General features: G+C 42.1%; 1 protein-coding gene across 2 annotated transcripts in view; it reads left to right on the top strand.

The window, feature by feature from the left end:
• Positions 1-2,713, top strand: part of sorcs3a (sortilin related VPS10 domain containing receptor 3a) — a 232,051-nt gene extending 229,338 nt beyond the window's left edge. For both annotated transcript variants that reach the window (XM_030730511.1, XM_030730512.1), the window contains exon 27: positions 727-2,713. In XM_030730511.1, the coding sequence (XP_030586371.1) occupies positions 727-785 (59 nt within the window). In that variant the 3' untranslated portion in view covers positions 786-2,713. The remainder of the gene's footprint in view (positions 1-726) is intronic.
• The last annotated feature ends 14,920 nt before the right edge of the window (positions 2,714-17,633 follow it).

The following is a 17,633-nucleotide window of genomic DNA, read 5'->3' as shown; positions in this document are numbered from 1 at the left end:
ACAGTTGGCAGTTGTGCGGCAACAAAGGACACACAACTCAGCTTAAAGATGATTAGCAGAATAGCAGGTGGTGAGCACTACCTGCAGCACAGGTAGCCCTGAAGAGTTTAGAGGTGATTTAGAGGTATTGTTGTCCCACCTTATTAAGGTGTAGGTAAATCAAACAGAAGACATCAACATATTATATTTCTCAGCCATATTATGGGTGAAGTCAGTACTTATTACTGTTTACCATAAAGCGACACAGTCAGTTTATCACACAGGCCTTCTGTTATAAATTCATAGTGTCATCAGCATTATTTTATCTACGGTTTGGATGTTATTGCTTTCTTACAGCACCAGGGTTTTTTTTTTTTAATATTTATAACTATCAAACTGGCCTTTTTCTTTAGAGATGTGTGCAGATGCCCTTTCATTTGTTGATTGATTGTCTGCAGCCAATTTGTGCCGCATGCCAAAGTAAATTAACAGCTTCTCTCTAACATAAACACAAATGTTGCATTTGAGACTTCAAAAATTTGGTTATTAAATTCCTCATTGAGGATGTTCCAACTAATTGAAACATATTTTTCATAATGGGTCACGTTCAAATTTCTATGCTTTTTAATAGCTTCAGAGGCTTTGAGTGGAAATTAAGTAGAAGGTGTCAATGTCAAAGAAGCTGTTTGTTTTACAGCCATTAATGCGCCAATGCTCAACGAACCGTCTCTGTTCTTTTCTGCTCAGGGGGAGTCGGAAACGCCTGCGAGAGCACAAGGGAGATTCCAAACTGTACCAGTGTGTAAAACTGGGAGAGCACCAGTTTGTGTACAGAGCCAAGTGTTACAGTGTCGGAGGTTATCTTTTTCTGTTTTGTAATTCTCAACACAACTGATGTTAATAGTTTTCTAAGGGACCTCATTTATACAGACTTGCATGGATGTGTCGTTCAGCAGCATCCATGCAGCTAATGTCAATCTACTCAATGAGATCATTGTAATTACTGACAAAACTTACTCAGTTTTGTGGATGTATAAGCTACATAGCAGCATTCATTTGCAAAGTGAAATATCTTTCGTGGAAACCTCTGAAAAGTTATGTAAATTTCCTAAAGGAGTTTGCTTTGAAAATCATTTCTGCCTATATATAGACTATAATGTTGGAGTCTTCAATCAAACAGGGAATATTATTGAAATGTACAATACTATCATTTGTTCTGTTAAATGTATATATTATTCCTTTCTACATGCTTGTAGTCTGAGTACCATGGCAGCAACAGCAGACCTGACGATGGTCTCTCTTTTTTTTTTTTCCTTCAAAGTGTGTTTAAAAAGTCAAACATTACTTAAAGAAACCAGTTTGTTTTGCTGAGGTCCTTGACTTGTGCATGTTCTTTCTGAGGACACAATTTCTGTGTTGTAGATAAGCAAGTGTTGTAAATAGTTATTTTCTAATCATCTGTTAAAAGAGCCCAGTTGATTCTGCCAATTCTGTTTTGCTCTCATTTTCTTCAGTCAACTGTTGGCCAACATGAACCTGGTAGAAAGGACTTATTATTGCAGGTAGAGCTGGACTGGCATATTGCAGATATCCCAACTTTTCTCTGAAAATAAAATTAAAGGCATCAACAGCAGGCTCATTTTCAAGATGTTTGCATTTTAAGCAGAAATATAAAATCGGATACTTTTAACTCGATGACTGTCAAACTCTCTGAACCAAACAGTATTTGCAACTAGAGCCGGACCGATTTATTGGCGGGCTGATATTATCGGACGATTTTAGCTATTAGCATTTTTAAAGACCGATAAATGAAAATTTAGAAAGATATGAGAAACACCCTTCAGATATGTTATGAGTGCTGTTGTTAGTGCTGTCCACCAGAGGGCACTCTGCAACTTCCCTGTTCACAGCACACTTAGACTGCCACAAACACAACAACCAGCTGATCGACCAGAACTGGGCGGAGCATAAACAAATAATTAACTAAAAATAGCAAATGTAAGCGAACTCTGTTCAAATCACCAAATATCTGTATCAGTATTGGTCTTAATACTTTGTTTGGGTACAAAAGCTGAATCACTGTGAAATCTTCCTGCAGTGACCAGTGGCTTAAAGTTGGGTTGTGGTTTCTGGTTCTACTTTGGTTTGTGGCAAAACACCAAATTTGCTCAGCTCAGTTTCTGATGAAGCTCCTGTAATCTGTAATCTCATACAGTTTTTTTAGCCATGATGGTGCTGGCTGTTCATCTGGCCAATCCATGTGTGGTGTTGAGTCTGCACCAGACTCAACAGTAATAGGATGGACTGCTTTAAAACAGTTGTGGTACTAATATGAAGTTACTCTAGTGGGTAACTTAATATTGACAAATCCTGGACTTACCCACTAACACCACCAGGATGTTGACATGGGTTTAAATCCAAAGTTATTTTAGCCGTAATAAAATCTGGTCAGGATTTGATTATGACAACACTTGAAACTAATGGTATTGTTCGTTTCATTTATTAACAAATATATGCTAACATGCTAAACTTTGATAGCAAATGTGATAAGTCATTATGTTTGCTAATGCTGACATCAGTATGTTAATATTGTCATTGCTAGCATGCCATCATTTAGCTAAAGAGACTGATGAGTGAAGTACAGCATGGCTGTCAAACTCTTCAAGTGTACAAGACTCAAGTTTTGTTATTGTTTTTGACCTCACCAGAGCAGTGGATTCAATATTGTCATGCCAGTACCAGCTAATGATAACAAAGCAGATATGGTGGAAATAGTCTGTTTAATAAGTAGCTGATTAAATTAAATTTTGTCTAATTAAACCCATCCTTCCATCCATCCATCTTCTATCATCTATCCGGGGCCAAGCAGAGAAGTCCAGACCTCCCTCTCCCCAGCTCATCTGGGGGAACACAGAGGCATTCATAGGCTAGCTGAGAGATATAATCTCTTTAGTGTGTCCTGGGTCTACCCCACGAGGAGGTATCATAATCAGATGCCCAAACCACCTCAACTGGCTCCTTTCCATGTGGAGAAGTAGCGGCTCTACTCCGAGTCCCTCCCAAATGACTAAATGGTAAATGGACTCGTTCTTATATAGTGCTTTTCTACTCTAGCTGAGTACTCAAAGCACTTTATACAACACATTTGCATTTACCCATTGATATAAGCACTTCCTTCTACAGCTAAGTGCTTACTACCTAACATACAATCATACTCCGACAGTTGCATCAGAGAGCAACTTGGGGTTCAGTATCTTGCCCAAGGATACATTGGCATGCAGACTGGAGCAGCCAGGAATCGAACCACCAACCTTCCAATTGGTAGATGACCTGCTCTACCTCCTGAGCCACCCTCTATCTGGAAAAAACGTATTTCTGCCAATTGTATCCACAAGCTCTCTCTCTTTCAGTCATAACCCAGAAAGTATAGACAGAGCAACTGCTTTTACGCTCACCTCTCTCCTCACTCATGAACAAGACCCCAAGATACTTACACTCCTCCCATTGGGGCAGCAACTCATCACTGACCTGCTGAGAACCACGACCTCAGACTTGGAGGTGCTAATTCTCATTCGCACCACTTCACACTTGGCTGTGAATCACTGCAGTGGGAGCTGAAGGCCACCACCTGATGAAGTTAACAGAATCACATCATCTGCAAAAAAGCAGAGATGAGAACCTGAGGCCACCAGGGTTGAAGCCTTCCACCACTTGGCTATGCCTAGAAATTTTGTCCAAAAAATTATGAACAGAAACAGTGACAAAGGGCAACACCCACTGGGAATCAGTCTGATGAATCAGATGGGGATCAAATGGCTTGTAACAACAGTTCAGACACCTGCCAGCCTGTCACAGGGCTAACACAGAGAGAATTGACCAGTTAACCTAACCCCAGTAACTGCATGTCTTTGGACTGTGGGAGGAAACCGCAATACCTGGTGGAAACCCACGTAGACACGGGGAGAACATGCAGACTCCATACAGAAAGGGCCGGGCCAATGTGGATTCGAACCCAGACCTTCTAGATGTCCTTCTAGCTGCAAGGCAGCAATGCTAACCACCATGCTGCCCAAGTTCACAATGTCCTGGAGAGCATAAAGACCTAAACCAGCATCTTCTCTCCAGTACCCAGGCTGATCAAACTCTTCCTGTACCCCTTTCTTAAAAAACAATGCCCCAGCCAATCCAGAGGCATGACCCCAGATCATGCAAAGGCATGTCAACCAAAACAACCCTAGAACATCCAGAGCCTTCAGGAACTCAGGATGAATTTCATCCACCCCAGGGGTCCTGCCACCAAGGAGTTTATCTACCTCAGTGACCTCGACCCCACATTCTGCTTCCTCTACAGAAGGCATGTCAGCGGGCTTAAGGAGGTCCTCGAAGTATTCCTTCCACTGCCGGAATATATCCTCAGTTGACGTCAATACCACCACTTTCCCCTCCTGAGTTGACTGACAGTGGACCCAGGGTTTTGAATTTTGTGTCTTTTTGCTGTGCTTCCTGGTTTTGCTTCTTTATATTTATATTCCCAGGTTTTGGGTTCACATTTAGTTCTATTCATAGTTTTGGTTTATCTTGTATTTCCTGAGTCTGTCTATTCCTGCCTCCCTGGTGCTTCTGTGTCTGGTTTAGTCTCAGTCTCAGAGTTTTGTCTGTTATCCTTTTGTGTCAAGTGTGTTGTGGTTTTCCTGTTCTGTTGGCGCTCTTCCTGGTTTGTTTTGGTAATTGTTATAAGATGGTTAGTTCCCATCTTTGTTCTCTGGTGTTCCAGTCTCATCTGCATTTGCCCCTTTGTCTAGTCCTTCTGTTCTCACCTGTCTAGTTAAATTTTGTTCCCTGTGCCGTTGTCTTCCTCTTTTATTGTGGTAACTGTTTTCTGCGTCTTGTGCTGATTACTTCCCGCGCCTCGTTGTGTCTATAGTATCCAGCTGTGCTCCCACCTGTTTCCTCTCCCCTCATTTCCAGGTCATAGTAGTCTCTGGTGCCATGTTATTGAACTTGTTAAAGTTCTCAACTGCAACTCCACCAAATCTGATGCAGCAGAAATGAAGCAGATCATGGCTACATCCATTTTAACCACAGTAGCTCCAGGCAGTTCCGCCATAGAATCCATCAAAAGTTGCTGTCAGGTTGTACCAGGACATAGTTGGACCTCCAAGATGGTTTAATATCTGCAAACTGCAACATGTACCTGACTGAAGACTGTTTGCTAAAGAAAAACTGCTTATTAGGTCAATTTTTGGAGTTCAAGAAGCCAACAAAGAGTGAATTCCTCTGCATGGATTCTCAAGCTATTCCATTATTTTCAGTTATCGTACCTTCACATCATTTTTCACCCACATATGCTATCAAACCCAACTCTAAGCCTACAAAATGCAGCTTATTCATTATGGTTAGATATACCAGCTAATGAATCAAATCTTTGGTGCCCATTCTGCTCGTTGTGCCACAGTTTTTACTCTATTCAAAATGTGTAACTACTGAGATTTTAACAGTGTGACTAAATTTAAACAAGGTCCTGTGACTGGAACAGTGTGTATTTAAAGAGTTAACAGTGCACACACAGAGCGGATGTAGTCAGTCATTAATGTCATTAATGTGCTCTCCCTGCTACCATCAGCCTCAACGCTCCACTCACTGCTTTGCATCTAGTTTGAAATGAGAGAATATAGTCCTCCCAGCACGCACTGTCCCAGCAGCTCTGCATTCTCCAGTCCCGAAGCCAAGTGGCCTCGACTTGACTCCCGATGGCCTCCCAGTTTCCAACATCGTGATAATGAGACAAAGCTGGACCGCTCAGGGAGGGTGCCACATGCAGAGCTTTCCTGCAGCGCTCAGCTCAAGTAAACAGCAATTCCAGGAGAAGCAAAAGGCAAAGAGGAGCTCAGCAAAAAGATATAATCTGTCACATCACATATTCATTACCTCACACAGAGTGCTCTCATCTCCAACCAAACAGCCAAGCCAAGCCTTGTTAATACAGACAGAACACACATTGAACAAAGATTGTTTCAGAGCTTTGTTGTATTCAGCACATGCCATAAGCAAAGGGTTGTTTGCTTGGCTGGATTTTGTTTGGGTAGAAGCTCTGATGGTGCCAATTTGTTCTGGTTCTTATTAGAAAAGCAGAATTAGGAAGAAGTTTCTCCATCTATAAATATATACACGTTTATTTGTTTTCTGGTCTTTTTCTCTCTCAGACCCTCTGAAATTGTGAAGAATGTACGATGAATATAAAACACTGGCTGTCCATAAAACTTTACTAAGAAAGTAACAAATAAATGCTTAAACTGCACCGGCATACTGCAACTGCCACCAGTAGAAGAAAGGACTCTGATCACTGGACCCTTCTGTCTCATCTGATATCTTAAATGCCGCATTATACTGTAAGCACCGGAGGAATCCATACTTGAACCATGAAAGAGATTTTGCATTTGTGATTTTTCAGAAGGCAAAAGCATTGTAATGTTCTTCAGTGCACAAAAATCTACAATGCATGCATCATCAGTAATGTTCTGTTTCATCTTGATTTCGATATTTCTACGGTAAAGAAACTGTCATTTTGAAATTGTTTCAAATAAATGTATTTTTGTACATCAGTGCGTTTCTTCTCTGGGTGATGAATTTCTTGTGAACCCAAGGGTGCAATGAAAATGATGGCTGAGCGTTACACTGTCTGCCTGATGACTCAGCGCACCAACCTCCAGTGCAGAAGCACAGGGAGAGGCTGGAAAAGCAGCAGCAGTGTTGGTGACCTTTGGTTTGACCTCTAATCATGCTCAGTGTCACAAAAGCATCTCAGTCTGCCAAACTCACGGAGTAAACACGTAAAGAAAGATGCAGAGAGATACATTCGCATTAATAAAAAAAGATGCATTCAAAAGTATTTTAACTGATAATTTGCAGATGTGCATCATCAAGCTCCAAAAAGCTGAGATGAAGGAAAACAGCTGTAACTCCAAATCAGTTAACAGGACCCCAAAAATGAGTAAGAATCAAGTTGATGAACTTAAAGTGGTTCTTTGATTACAGTTAAAGTGCTTAAAAAGCAGCTAAAATAATGTACCCCTCCCACAGGATTACGCTAAAACAGCTGAAGAATAATACATTTAAAATGTCTTTTATGTTACTTTAATTCAGCATTTTCTCTGTATTATTGTGGGATCTTTACCTTTCAGTACAAGAGAACCAACGGTTTCATTCGATTTGAAGCTAATAAAATGAAACTGTTGGTTCTCGCAGGTCTTTAGAGAACCACTCTCCTCTCTGTGACTGTCATCAACACAGGAAGTCACATGACCCATTTGCTACATGATGGGAAAAACATTTTTGGATATCACCTTTGACCTTTGCTACTGCAGACAGCTTCCACTGACATTTTTCCACTAAAGCGCACCACACCCACTCATTATAGGTGGAGCTGTCACTGAGGTCTGGACCTCTGTAATGTGTTTATTAACAAAGCAACACCGTGAAAATTGTCATAAATCGATGTGTAATTCTCTAGATCAGTGATCTCCAACCCCCGAGCCCTGGACCGGTACCGGTCCGTGGGTCATTTGGTACCAGGCTGCACTTAAAGAATTATTTCCATTTTACTTATTATCTGAATGTTTTATTTTTGAAAAATGGGCAGATTCACATCCGTCTATGACTCCCGCTTGACGTGTCAAGACATTCGTCTCGGTCACCGCTAAAATTAAACCCACAAGCTTCACTAGTCCATTTGAATCCGACTGAGGCGATTTCTGCTGTATTTGTGTGTGTGTCTTATTTTGAAGGAATGTTTAAATGTTACCATAGTGGGCAGAGAGGATGTTGTTCATCAGATTCAAGATTCAACTCATTGTCATTGTGCACACAAGGCTCTCGTCTCTGGATCACTCATCCAGAGACGAGCATCTGCGGTCATGCAGCCAGAGACCGGCGCTACCGTTAGGCAATGTAGTTTAAGTGTCTTGCCCAAGGACACAACGCCGCGCAGGGACAGGGGCTCAAACTGGCAACCCTCCAGCTGCAAGGCAAGCGCCTACCCACTGCACCACTTCCACAAAGTTGTCATGCTGTGGCGCGATGTTAGGAGTGGATTCACATTTATTATTATACTTAGAAAATATCACACTTTGATTACGGTCGTATTGTTTATTTTGGCATTTTTATTAAAGGCCGGTTCATGGAAATACCGTCCAACATTGAACCGGTACGTGGCTCTAAAAAGGTTGGGGACCGCTGCTCTAGATGGCTTTTACAGGACTTCTGTACTACAGTGGCTCCCAGTGGGCTGTGTTTAGGGGTGGGGTTGATAGGTGACTCACGAGGAATAATAACTGGTTGGTTTTGGCACAGCAGGGACAGAAACATTGAAAATGTAAACTTTTCTTTCATGCTGTTTTAATTTCAAGTGAATACTTTTGTTTTGTTTTCAACACAGAACGTTACATATTTTTATATACACAGTTACGCCTGCTAAAGAGGGAAGCTGTGCAAAATAAAATCTTTACAGGGTTCAAAACTTGTATAAGAGCCGGTCTCTTCAGAGCTCCTGTTGCTCACTGGGCCACGGACACCTTCATTTAGAGACCATTTCTGGACTCTAAATGAAATAATGTCATGGTAACTGATGCTTAGTTGATGAACAAAACAGTTCAAGTTCATCAAAATAATTTTAACTAACTAAAAAAAAAAAGAAATCATGAAAACTCTAAAAATACTCAAAAACGTGAAGTTTATGGGGCTGAATCTGTTTAATTACTCTGAGCTTTTGGCTTTACTGTGTGGAACTTCACGTTCTGTTCCATAATTAAAAGAAATCCTGATTTTAAATTGTCTCAAACTATTTAATGATTCAGAGAATTCAAGTCTTCAAACTTCCTGAACCGTATTTTTTTCACTCACATGAAAAGGTTACAGTGGATTAAATATATCAGTTTATTGGAGATTTGCTCTTCACAGCATCATTTCGTTTACACCCTGAATCTGACTTAAAAGAGTTACATTGGAAATGCTTTGATCCAGCTGGCCCCACTCTGCACATGACCAAATATATACTGCTTTCATAGTCCGAGTGTATTATGTTGGTATGATGGGAAATATTTCAGATTAGAATAAACTAGAATGATCTTTTAAATAGTAAAAAAATAAATAAAATCCAGTCAGAGTAGAATTTAAACAGCTGAGATTATTCACTCAGAAACAGTCGTGGGTTAATGTTACAGATATGAATGAAGCTAAACTGCAATGATGTAAGAATGTATTAAAAAATTACCACAGCTAATTTTAGGGTGCAGTGGTTAACACTGCTGACTCACACCAAGAAGGTCCTGGGTTTGAATCCACCATCTGGCCGGGATCTTTCTGTGTGGGGTTTGCATGGGTTCGCTTTCCTCCCACAGTCCAAAGGTAGTGGGGGGGTAGCTTAACTGGTGTCACCCTGCTTCTCGCCCTATAGGAGCTGGGATAGGCTTCAGCCAGGATAAGTGGAAGAAAATGGATGGATGGAGGTTCTAATCCCTTAAAGTAACTCCTGTATGGTACTGAAGGTTTATAGCTGGTATGTTTTAAGCCACACTGAACTTTATTGTAAACTATACTTATAAGGAAAGTCCAGTTACATCTTGGGTTAAATTTTTGTAGTTTTGAATGTCATTGCTATTGATGATTAAGGACATTATTTTCATCAACAGATAGTTGTTAGCAATTGACCCATATGGAAGAAAGATGGAAGAAAGAACAAGGGAACAGTTTACCCTCGCTGGGACAGCGTTACTTGGACTTGGGACTGTCGTTTGTGCTTATGCCCCAAATGACAATTCAGAGTACCCACCCTTTTTGGAGTCGTGATGGTGCTCCATCCAGTGACTCCATCGTCCTATTGGGAGACTTCAACACTCACGTGGGCAATGACTGAGACCTGGAGGAACGGCCTGCCTGATGGTGTTTTGTTACTGGGCTTCAACCACAGTTTGTCCATAATAAACACCATGTTCAAACATAGGAATGTTCATAAGTGCACGTGGCACCAGGAAGCCCCAGTTCACAGGTCGATGATCGATTCTGTATCATCAGATCTGCGGTCGTATGTTCTGGACACTCGGGTGAAGAAAGGAGCTGTCAGTTGGATCAGGTGGCAGGGGAGGATGCTGGACAGACCTGGCACACCTAAACATATAGTGAGGGCGTGCTGGGAACCCCTGACAGAGGCCCCAGTCCGTTAGATTTTCAACTCCCACCTCTGGCAGGCCATCTGAACACAGCTCGGGGCTGAAGCAAAAACTCGGGCATGAGAGGAGTTCAGTGAGGCCAGCTCATCCATCACTGGGGGTGAGGTTGCTGAGGTGGTTAAACAACTCTTGGGTGGCAGGGCCCCTGGGGTGGAGGAAATTCGCTCTGAGTTCCTGAAGGCCTATGGGCAATTGTAGGGCTGTTGTAGGGCCCTACGATTGCCCAGCTGCCTCTGCAGTGTTGTATGGAGATCTGGGGCAGATCTCCATACAACACAAAAGCGAAAGCTTAAAAGCGAAGCTGTCGATTTAGCCATCAATCTACATCCCTACCCTCACCTATGGTCACGAGCTTTGGGTAATGACTGAAAGAACGAGATTGTGGACACAAGCAGCAGAAATGAGCTTCTTCTGAAGGGTGGCTGACCTCTCCCTTAGAGCAGAGGGTAAGGAGCGTAGTCATTTGAGAGGCGCTCAGAGTAGAGCCGCTGCTCCTCCACATCGAAAGGAGTCAGTTGAGGTGGTTTGGACATCTGACTAGGATGCCTCCTGGGCACCTCTTGGGTGAGGCGTTCCAGGCATGTCCTACTGGGAGGAGGCCCCGGGGCAGACCCAGGACATGCTGGAGAGCTTATATATCTCAGCTAACTTACAGATGCCTCTGTGTACCCCTCTGTGTGAGCTGGAAGGTCTGGGCTTCACTGCTTAGGCTGCTGCCCCCGAGACCCGGCCCTGGATAAGTGAAAGTGGATGGATGGATGGATGGATGGATGGATGGATGGATGGATGGATCTATTCTGCATACATTGATCTGCAACTTTAATATTTATCATCTCTGTGTTTTCAACGGCATTTCCAGCAAAAGCAAGATACATTTCCTTCTTTAACCAAGTGACATTTCAGCAGTGTTAGCAGCTCGTTGCTGAATGTAAGTATGAAAATAATGAGCAGCATTTTTTTCCTGAAAGTGGTGGTGACCAAAAAAAAAGTTTGATTTGTTTTTACCAGTTGGTGAGAAACAACTTCAAATAAACCAAATATAGTGAGTTTGTCAAGACGTTCACCACATGAACAGATAGAAACTACCAAAAACTAATGAATAAGTCACTGTTGTACATTATTGTTACCACATGGGCCACTTTGAATATAAAATCTCTTCTGCCACAGAAGTCAAATTTTACCTATTTGAAAATGCATCATGCAGAGGAGACTGCGACACGAGATAACAAAGAGCCAGCATCCTCAGCTCCCAAGCAGCCACACGAACAACTTGTTAAAAGTGATATATGTTGTTTACGAGTTTAAGAAGCTGCAGGAGTCGAAATCAGCTTCAGGGTGAGTAACGAACTGATTAACAAACAAATTTATCTAAAGAATTATCATGAAGACAACCTAAGAACAAAGAAACAAATGAAAATATAACAACTTCTTAATTATACATTTACATTTTTAATGACTAAACAAAGAATTCCTGGTGTGCCTCCTTCAGGGTATCAAAAGAAAGCCTGAAGCATTGTAGCATTATTAAGTGTAATAAAACAGAGGAAAGGAGGTCTAAAGTGGTAAATCCAGCACAAAAGCAATGATCCAGTACTTCTTTTTGAAGGAGAAAATACCAGCCTGCATTTCACCATTTATGAGTGTTACAAGTGTTGAATACTGCTTAATGTCTATGATTATGCACCATCCATCCATCCATCCATCCATCTTCTTCTGCTCATCTGGTTGGGGTGGGGGGGCGGGGGGCTATCCCTGCTGCCATAGGCAAGAGCCATGGTCCACTCTGGATAGGTCACCAGTCTGTCATAGGGCTAACACAGAGGACAGATAACCATTCACACTCACACCTAAGGGCAATTTACAATCACTAATTAACCGAAACCCACTAACTGTCTTTGGACTGTGGGAGGAAACCGGAGTACCCAGAGGAAACCAGATGGCGGATTCAAATCCAGGACCTTCCTGCTGTGAGGCACCTGTGCTAACCACTGTGCCATCGTGCTGCCCCTGTACCAATTCAACAAAATTGTATTTCGTTTAATTTAGTCTTATTTATTATTTGTTATTTATTTAGGGTCTTTACCCACAATACAAAGTGCCTTGAGGCAACTGTTTGTTGTGATTTGGTGCTATATAAATAAAATTGAAATGAATTGAATTATTAACAGTCACCTCAAGGTGCTTAATAATGTTGAGTCAAGACCCTACTCCAATACAGAGAAAACCCCAACAATCAGAAAGTCCTGTGTGAGCAGCACCTGGTGACAGTGGGAAGGAAGAACCTTCAGCTCAGGGAGGGGCAGCCATCTGCTGTGAAGGGGACCCGGAGCACCAGGCTGAACCTTCCCAGCTGATTATTAAAAGCTTATTGTTTTATATTTTGGCTTAGTAGAGAAAGGAAATTGCAAATCATACAAAAGAAACAGGAAGGAACAGAAAAGCCTACCATAAACATACATCTGCTTTAATGATCTGCTATAAGAAAATCCCGTGTGTTAAAGAGACCACAATGAGACTGAGAAATCATGAGTTTGGAGAGTACGTGGGCTGGAGGTCTCATCGCTCTCATTGCTGGGTCATTATTGTCAGTCTCCTAATTAAAGTTAGTGACTGATGAATTCAGGGCACTAAGTGTTATCTTGGGCATAAAGGATACCAGCAAAGCTAAATATACAAAGACAGGCCACAACATCGAAACTGCTGAGTGTATCTTGTTGAAATGAAATGTTCTGCTGGAAAACCTTTGGAATTACATGGATGTTTGAATTTTGACATGTAAAATGATCCTGCCACACTGTAAAAAATACTCAGGAATGAAAGGCCAAGACATTGATCAGGTCTCCAAACTGCCCAGATCTTAAGCTAATCAAGCATCTGCAGGATATGCCACAACAGGAGAGATGCTGGGAGGTCCCACTGTGCAACCCCAAACCCTGCAGGACCCAAAGGGTCAGCTGCCAACATTCTAGTACCATAATTTATAACACACCTCAAGCCCAGAGTCCAAAAATATGGACACCAAACATCCAATCAATGGATACGTTAGAGGCTCGCCCAGGATCAGCAGCAATGATTTCCCAGCAGTTACGTCGCCATCATCCTGCAGCAACTGAGAAATGTTCACATGCACACATGTATTAAAATAAATATAACAACACTGCAGCAATTTTAATCACCACCAACTGCTGAGCTACAGCCTCCCTTCTTCCTGCTCTTGTCGGAGACGGTCACACTTTCTCTCCCTGCCCTCCCCATCTCTCCGCTTGCTGCTTGCTGTGAGAGCGTCTTTTACACACTGTCCGAATAAGAACAAGATTGAAACATGGATCTGGCAAACTGGGCATTCTCCATCATTGATCGAATTTTTTCCACTATGAGATCCGGGACAGGGGAGCCTGCGTGTCCGAGTGGAACAGACCCGGTTGGATACGTCATCGACTCTTGGAGCTCGTGGAGACCTGTGTGCTTCTCAGCCCTTGGAGTGGAAGACGTGGAAGACGCATATATATTTGGCCTTTTGGTAGCGGTATCTTCTCTGTTTGGGCTCGGTGGATACCTGCTTTACTGGCAAATTAAGAAAATCTGGACGGCGGTTCGACATCTGCAGAGGCTGCCGACCCAGGTGGAAGGGCTGAGCAGAGCCGTACAAACTCAGACTCAAAGCCTGGTGGACCTGAGCCGCAAGATTAGCGAGCTCGCAGGCGAGAGGGGTTAGATCAGGAGATATAGTTCGGTTCTGCACAGTGAGGACGGCAATCAACGAATTTGGAATATTGGATTTTTGAATGGTTTCCCAGTAAGACTGAAGGCTGTTGGAAAAACAAGCAGCCTGTTCCAAAACAACATTTGTTATCAGGAATTCGGCTCCCCTGCCGGCCTTGGGTTGGCAACCATATCTCTCTCCAGGGCTCTGTGTGCGGCTGCTCTTCCCCCCACTCTGCGTTGTGATTTGTGAAGCTGGGTCTGGTGTATCACGGCCGCTGATGAAATTCCACCACTATCAGCGAACTGTTTTGGCTGGAACCTGGCATCTGGCTCCACAATGCCCCCCCCTCTCGTCTCCGTCTGCATTCCCTCCTGACCTGACCTCACCTACCGCCGCTGTCCTAGCTTTACATGTGCAAATGCTTTGCTGAGGTGGTTTTTTTGGACCCTGGTATAGTGCTCTTTTGAGCACTGTACCAGATGACTTTTTTTTAACCTAACTTCCCCATGATGTGTTGTTTTCTCCTCCTGCCAAAGGTAGCGCTGCAAGTCGGCTGCATGACCCCAGGACACATATTCAATTCAATTCAATTCAATTCAATTCAATTTTATTTATATAGCGCCAAATCACAACAAACTGTCGCCTCAAGGCGCTTTGTATTGTGGGTAAAGACCCTACAATAATACAGAGAAAACCCAACAGTCAAAACGACCCCCTATGAGCAGCACTTGGCGACAGTGGAAAGGAAAAACTCCCTTTTAACAGGAAGAAACCTCCAGCAGAACCAAGCTCAGGGAGGGGCAGTCATCTGCCGCGACCGGTTGGGCTGAGGGGAGAGAACTGTGGAAGAGAGCCAGAGATTAATATCAATTAATGATTAAATGCAGAGTGGAGTATAAACAAAGTAAATAAGGTGAATGAAAAACAGTGCATTATGTGAACCCCCCAGCAGACTAGGCCTATAGCAGCATAACTAAGGGATGGTTCAGGGTCACCTGATCCAGCCCTAACTATAAGCTTTATCATAAAGGAAAGTTTTAAGCCTAATCTTAAAAATAGAGAGGGTGTCTGTCTCCTGAATCCAAGCTGGAAGCTGGTTCCATAGAAGAGGCGCCTGAAAGCTGAAGGCTCTGCCTCCCATTCTACTCTTAAGTATCCGAGGAACCACAAGTAAGCCAGCAGGCTGAGAGCGAAGTGCTCTGTTGGGGTGATATGGTACTATGAGGTCTTTGAGATAAGATGGGGCCTGATTATTCAAGACCTTGTATGTGAGGAGAAGGATTTTAAATTCTCTTCTAGATTTAACAGGGAGCCAATGAAGAGAAGCCAACATGGGAGAAATATGCTCTCTCTTTCTAGTCCCTGTCAGTACTCTAGCTGCAGCATTTTGGATCAGCTGAAGGCTTTTCAGGAGCTTTTAGGACAGCCTGATAATAATGAATTACAATAATCCAGCCTAGAAGTAATAAATGCATGAATGAGCTTTTCAGCATCACTCTGAGAAAGGATGTTTCTAATTTTAGAAATATTGCGCAAATGCAAAAAAGCGGTCCTACATATTTGTTTAATATGTGCATTGAAGGACATATCCTGGTCAAAAATGACTCCAAGATTTCTCACAGTGTTACTGGAGGCCAAAGTAATGCCATCCAGAGTAAGTATCTGGTTAGACACCGTGTTTCTAAGATTTGTGGGGCCGAGAACAAGAATTTCAGTTTTATCTGAATTTAGAAGCAGGAAATTAGAGGTCATCCAGGCCTTAATATCTTTAAGACATTCCTGCAGTTTAACTAATTGATGTGTGTCATCTGGCTTCATTGATAGGTAAAGCTGAGTATCATCTGCATAACAATGAAAATTGATGCAGTGCTTTCTAATAATACTGCCTAAGGGAAGCATGTATAATGTAAATAAAATTGGTCCTAGCACAGAACCCTGTGGAACTCCATAATTAACCTTACTGTCTGAAGAAGACTCCCCATTTACATGAACAAATTGGAGTCTATGAGATAAATATGATTCAAACCACTGCAGTGCAGTACCTTTAATACCTATAGCAAGCTCTAATCTCTGTAATAAAATGTTATGGTCAACAGTATCAAAAGCTGCACTGAGGTCCAACAGGACAAGAACAGAGATGAGTCCACTGTCAGAGGCTCTAAGAAGATCATTTGTAACCTTCACTAATGCTGTTTCTGTACTGTGATGAATTCTGAAACCTGACTGAAACTCTTCAAATAAACCGTTCCTCTGCAGATGATCAGTTAGCTGTTTTACAACTACTCTTTCAAGAATCTTTGAGAGAAAAGGAAGGTTGGAGATTGGCCTATAATTAGCTAAGACAGCTGGGTCAAGTGATGGCTTTTTAAGCAGAGGTTTAATTACAGCCACCTTGAAGGTCTGTGGTACATAGCCAACTAATAAAGACTGATTGATCATTTTTAAGATTGAAGCATCAATAATTGGAAAGACTTCTTTGAACAGTCTAGTAGGAATGGGATCTAACAAACATGTTGCTGGTTTGGAGGAAGTAACTATTGAAGTTAACTCTGAAAGATCAACTGGAGCAAAAGAGTCTAAACAAATACCAGCAGTGCTGAAAGCAGCCGAACATGAAGAATAATCTTTGAGATGGTTATGAATAATTTTTTCTCGAATGTCTAAAATTTTATTTGTAAAGAAATCCATGAAGTCACTACTAGTTAACGTGAAAGGAATACTCGGCTCTACAGAGCTCTGACTCTTTGTCAGCCTGGCTACAGTGCTGAAAAGAAACCTGGGGTTGTTCTTATTTTCTTCAATTAATGATGAATAGTAAGATGTCCTAGCTTTACGGAGGGCTTTTTTATAGAGCAACAAACTCTTTTTCCAGGCTAAATGAGCATCTTCTAATTTAGTGAGACGCCATTCCCTCTCCAGCTTTCAGGTTATCTGCTTTAAGCTGTGCATTTGTGAATTATACCACGGAGTCAGGCACTTCTGATTTGAAGCTTTCCTTTTCAGAGGAGCCACAGTATCCAAAGTTATACGCAGTGAGGATGTAAAACTATTGACGAGATAATCAACCTCACTGGGAGCAGAGTTTAGGTAGCTGCTCTGCACTGTGTTGGCACATGGCACTGAAGAGCATAACAATGAAGGAATTAGATCCTTAAACTTAGTTACAGCACTTTCAGAAAGACTTCTACTGTAATTAAACTTATTCCCCACTGCTGTGTAATCCATTAAAGTAAATGTAAATGTTACTAAGAAATGATCAGACAGGAGGGGGCTTTCAGGGAATACTGTTAAGTCTTCAGTTTCTATGCCATATGTTAGGACAAGATCCAGAGTATGATTAAAGTGGTGGGTGGGCTCCTTTACATTTTGAGAGAAGCCAATTGAATCTAACAATAGATTAAATGCAGTGTTGAGGCTGTCATTCTCAGCATCTACATGGATGTTGAAATCACCCACTATAATGATTTTATCTGAACTGAGCACTAAATCAGATAAAAAGTCTGAGAAATCAGACAGAAACTCTGAGTAGGGACCAGGTGGACGATAGATAATAACAAATAAAACATGTTTTTGATTTTCCCAATTAGGATGGACAAGACTAAGAGTCAGGCTTTCAAAAGAATGAAAACTTTGTCTGGGTCTCTGATTAATTAATAAGCTGGAATTGAAGATTGCAGCTAATCCTCCTCCTCGACCTGTGCTTCGAGCATTCTGACAGTTACTGT

This window comes from Archocentrus centrarchus, chromosome 1 (genome assembly GCF_007364275.1).
Source record: "Archocentrus centrarchus isolate MPI-CPG fArcCen1 chromosome 1, fArcCen1, whole genome shotgun sequence".
Classification (NCBI taxonomy): domain Eukaryota; kingdom Metazoa; phylum Chordata; class Actinopteri; order Cichliformes; family Cichlidae; genus Archocentrus; species Archocentrus centrarchus.
Note: the sequence above shows the minus strand (reverse complement) of the source record. Positions and strands in the feature narration are given on the sequence as shown.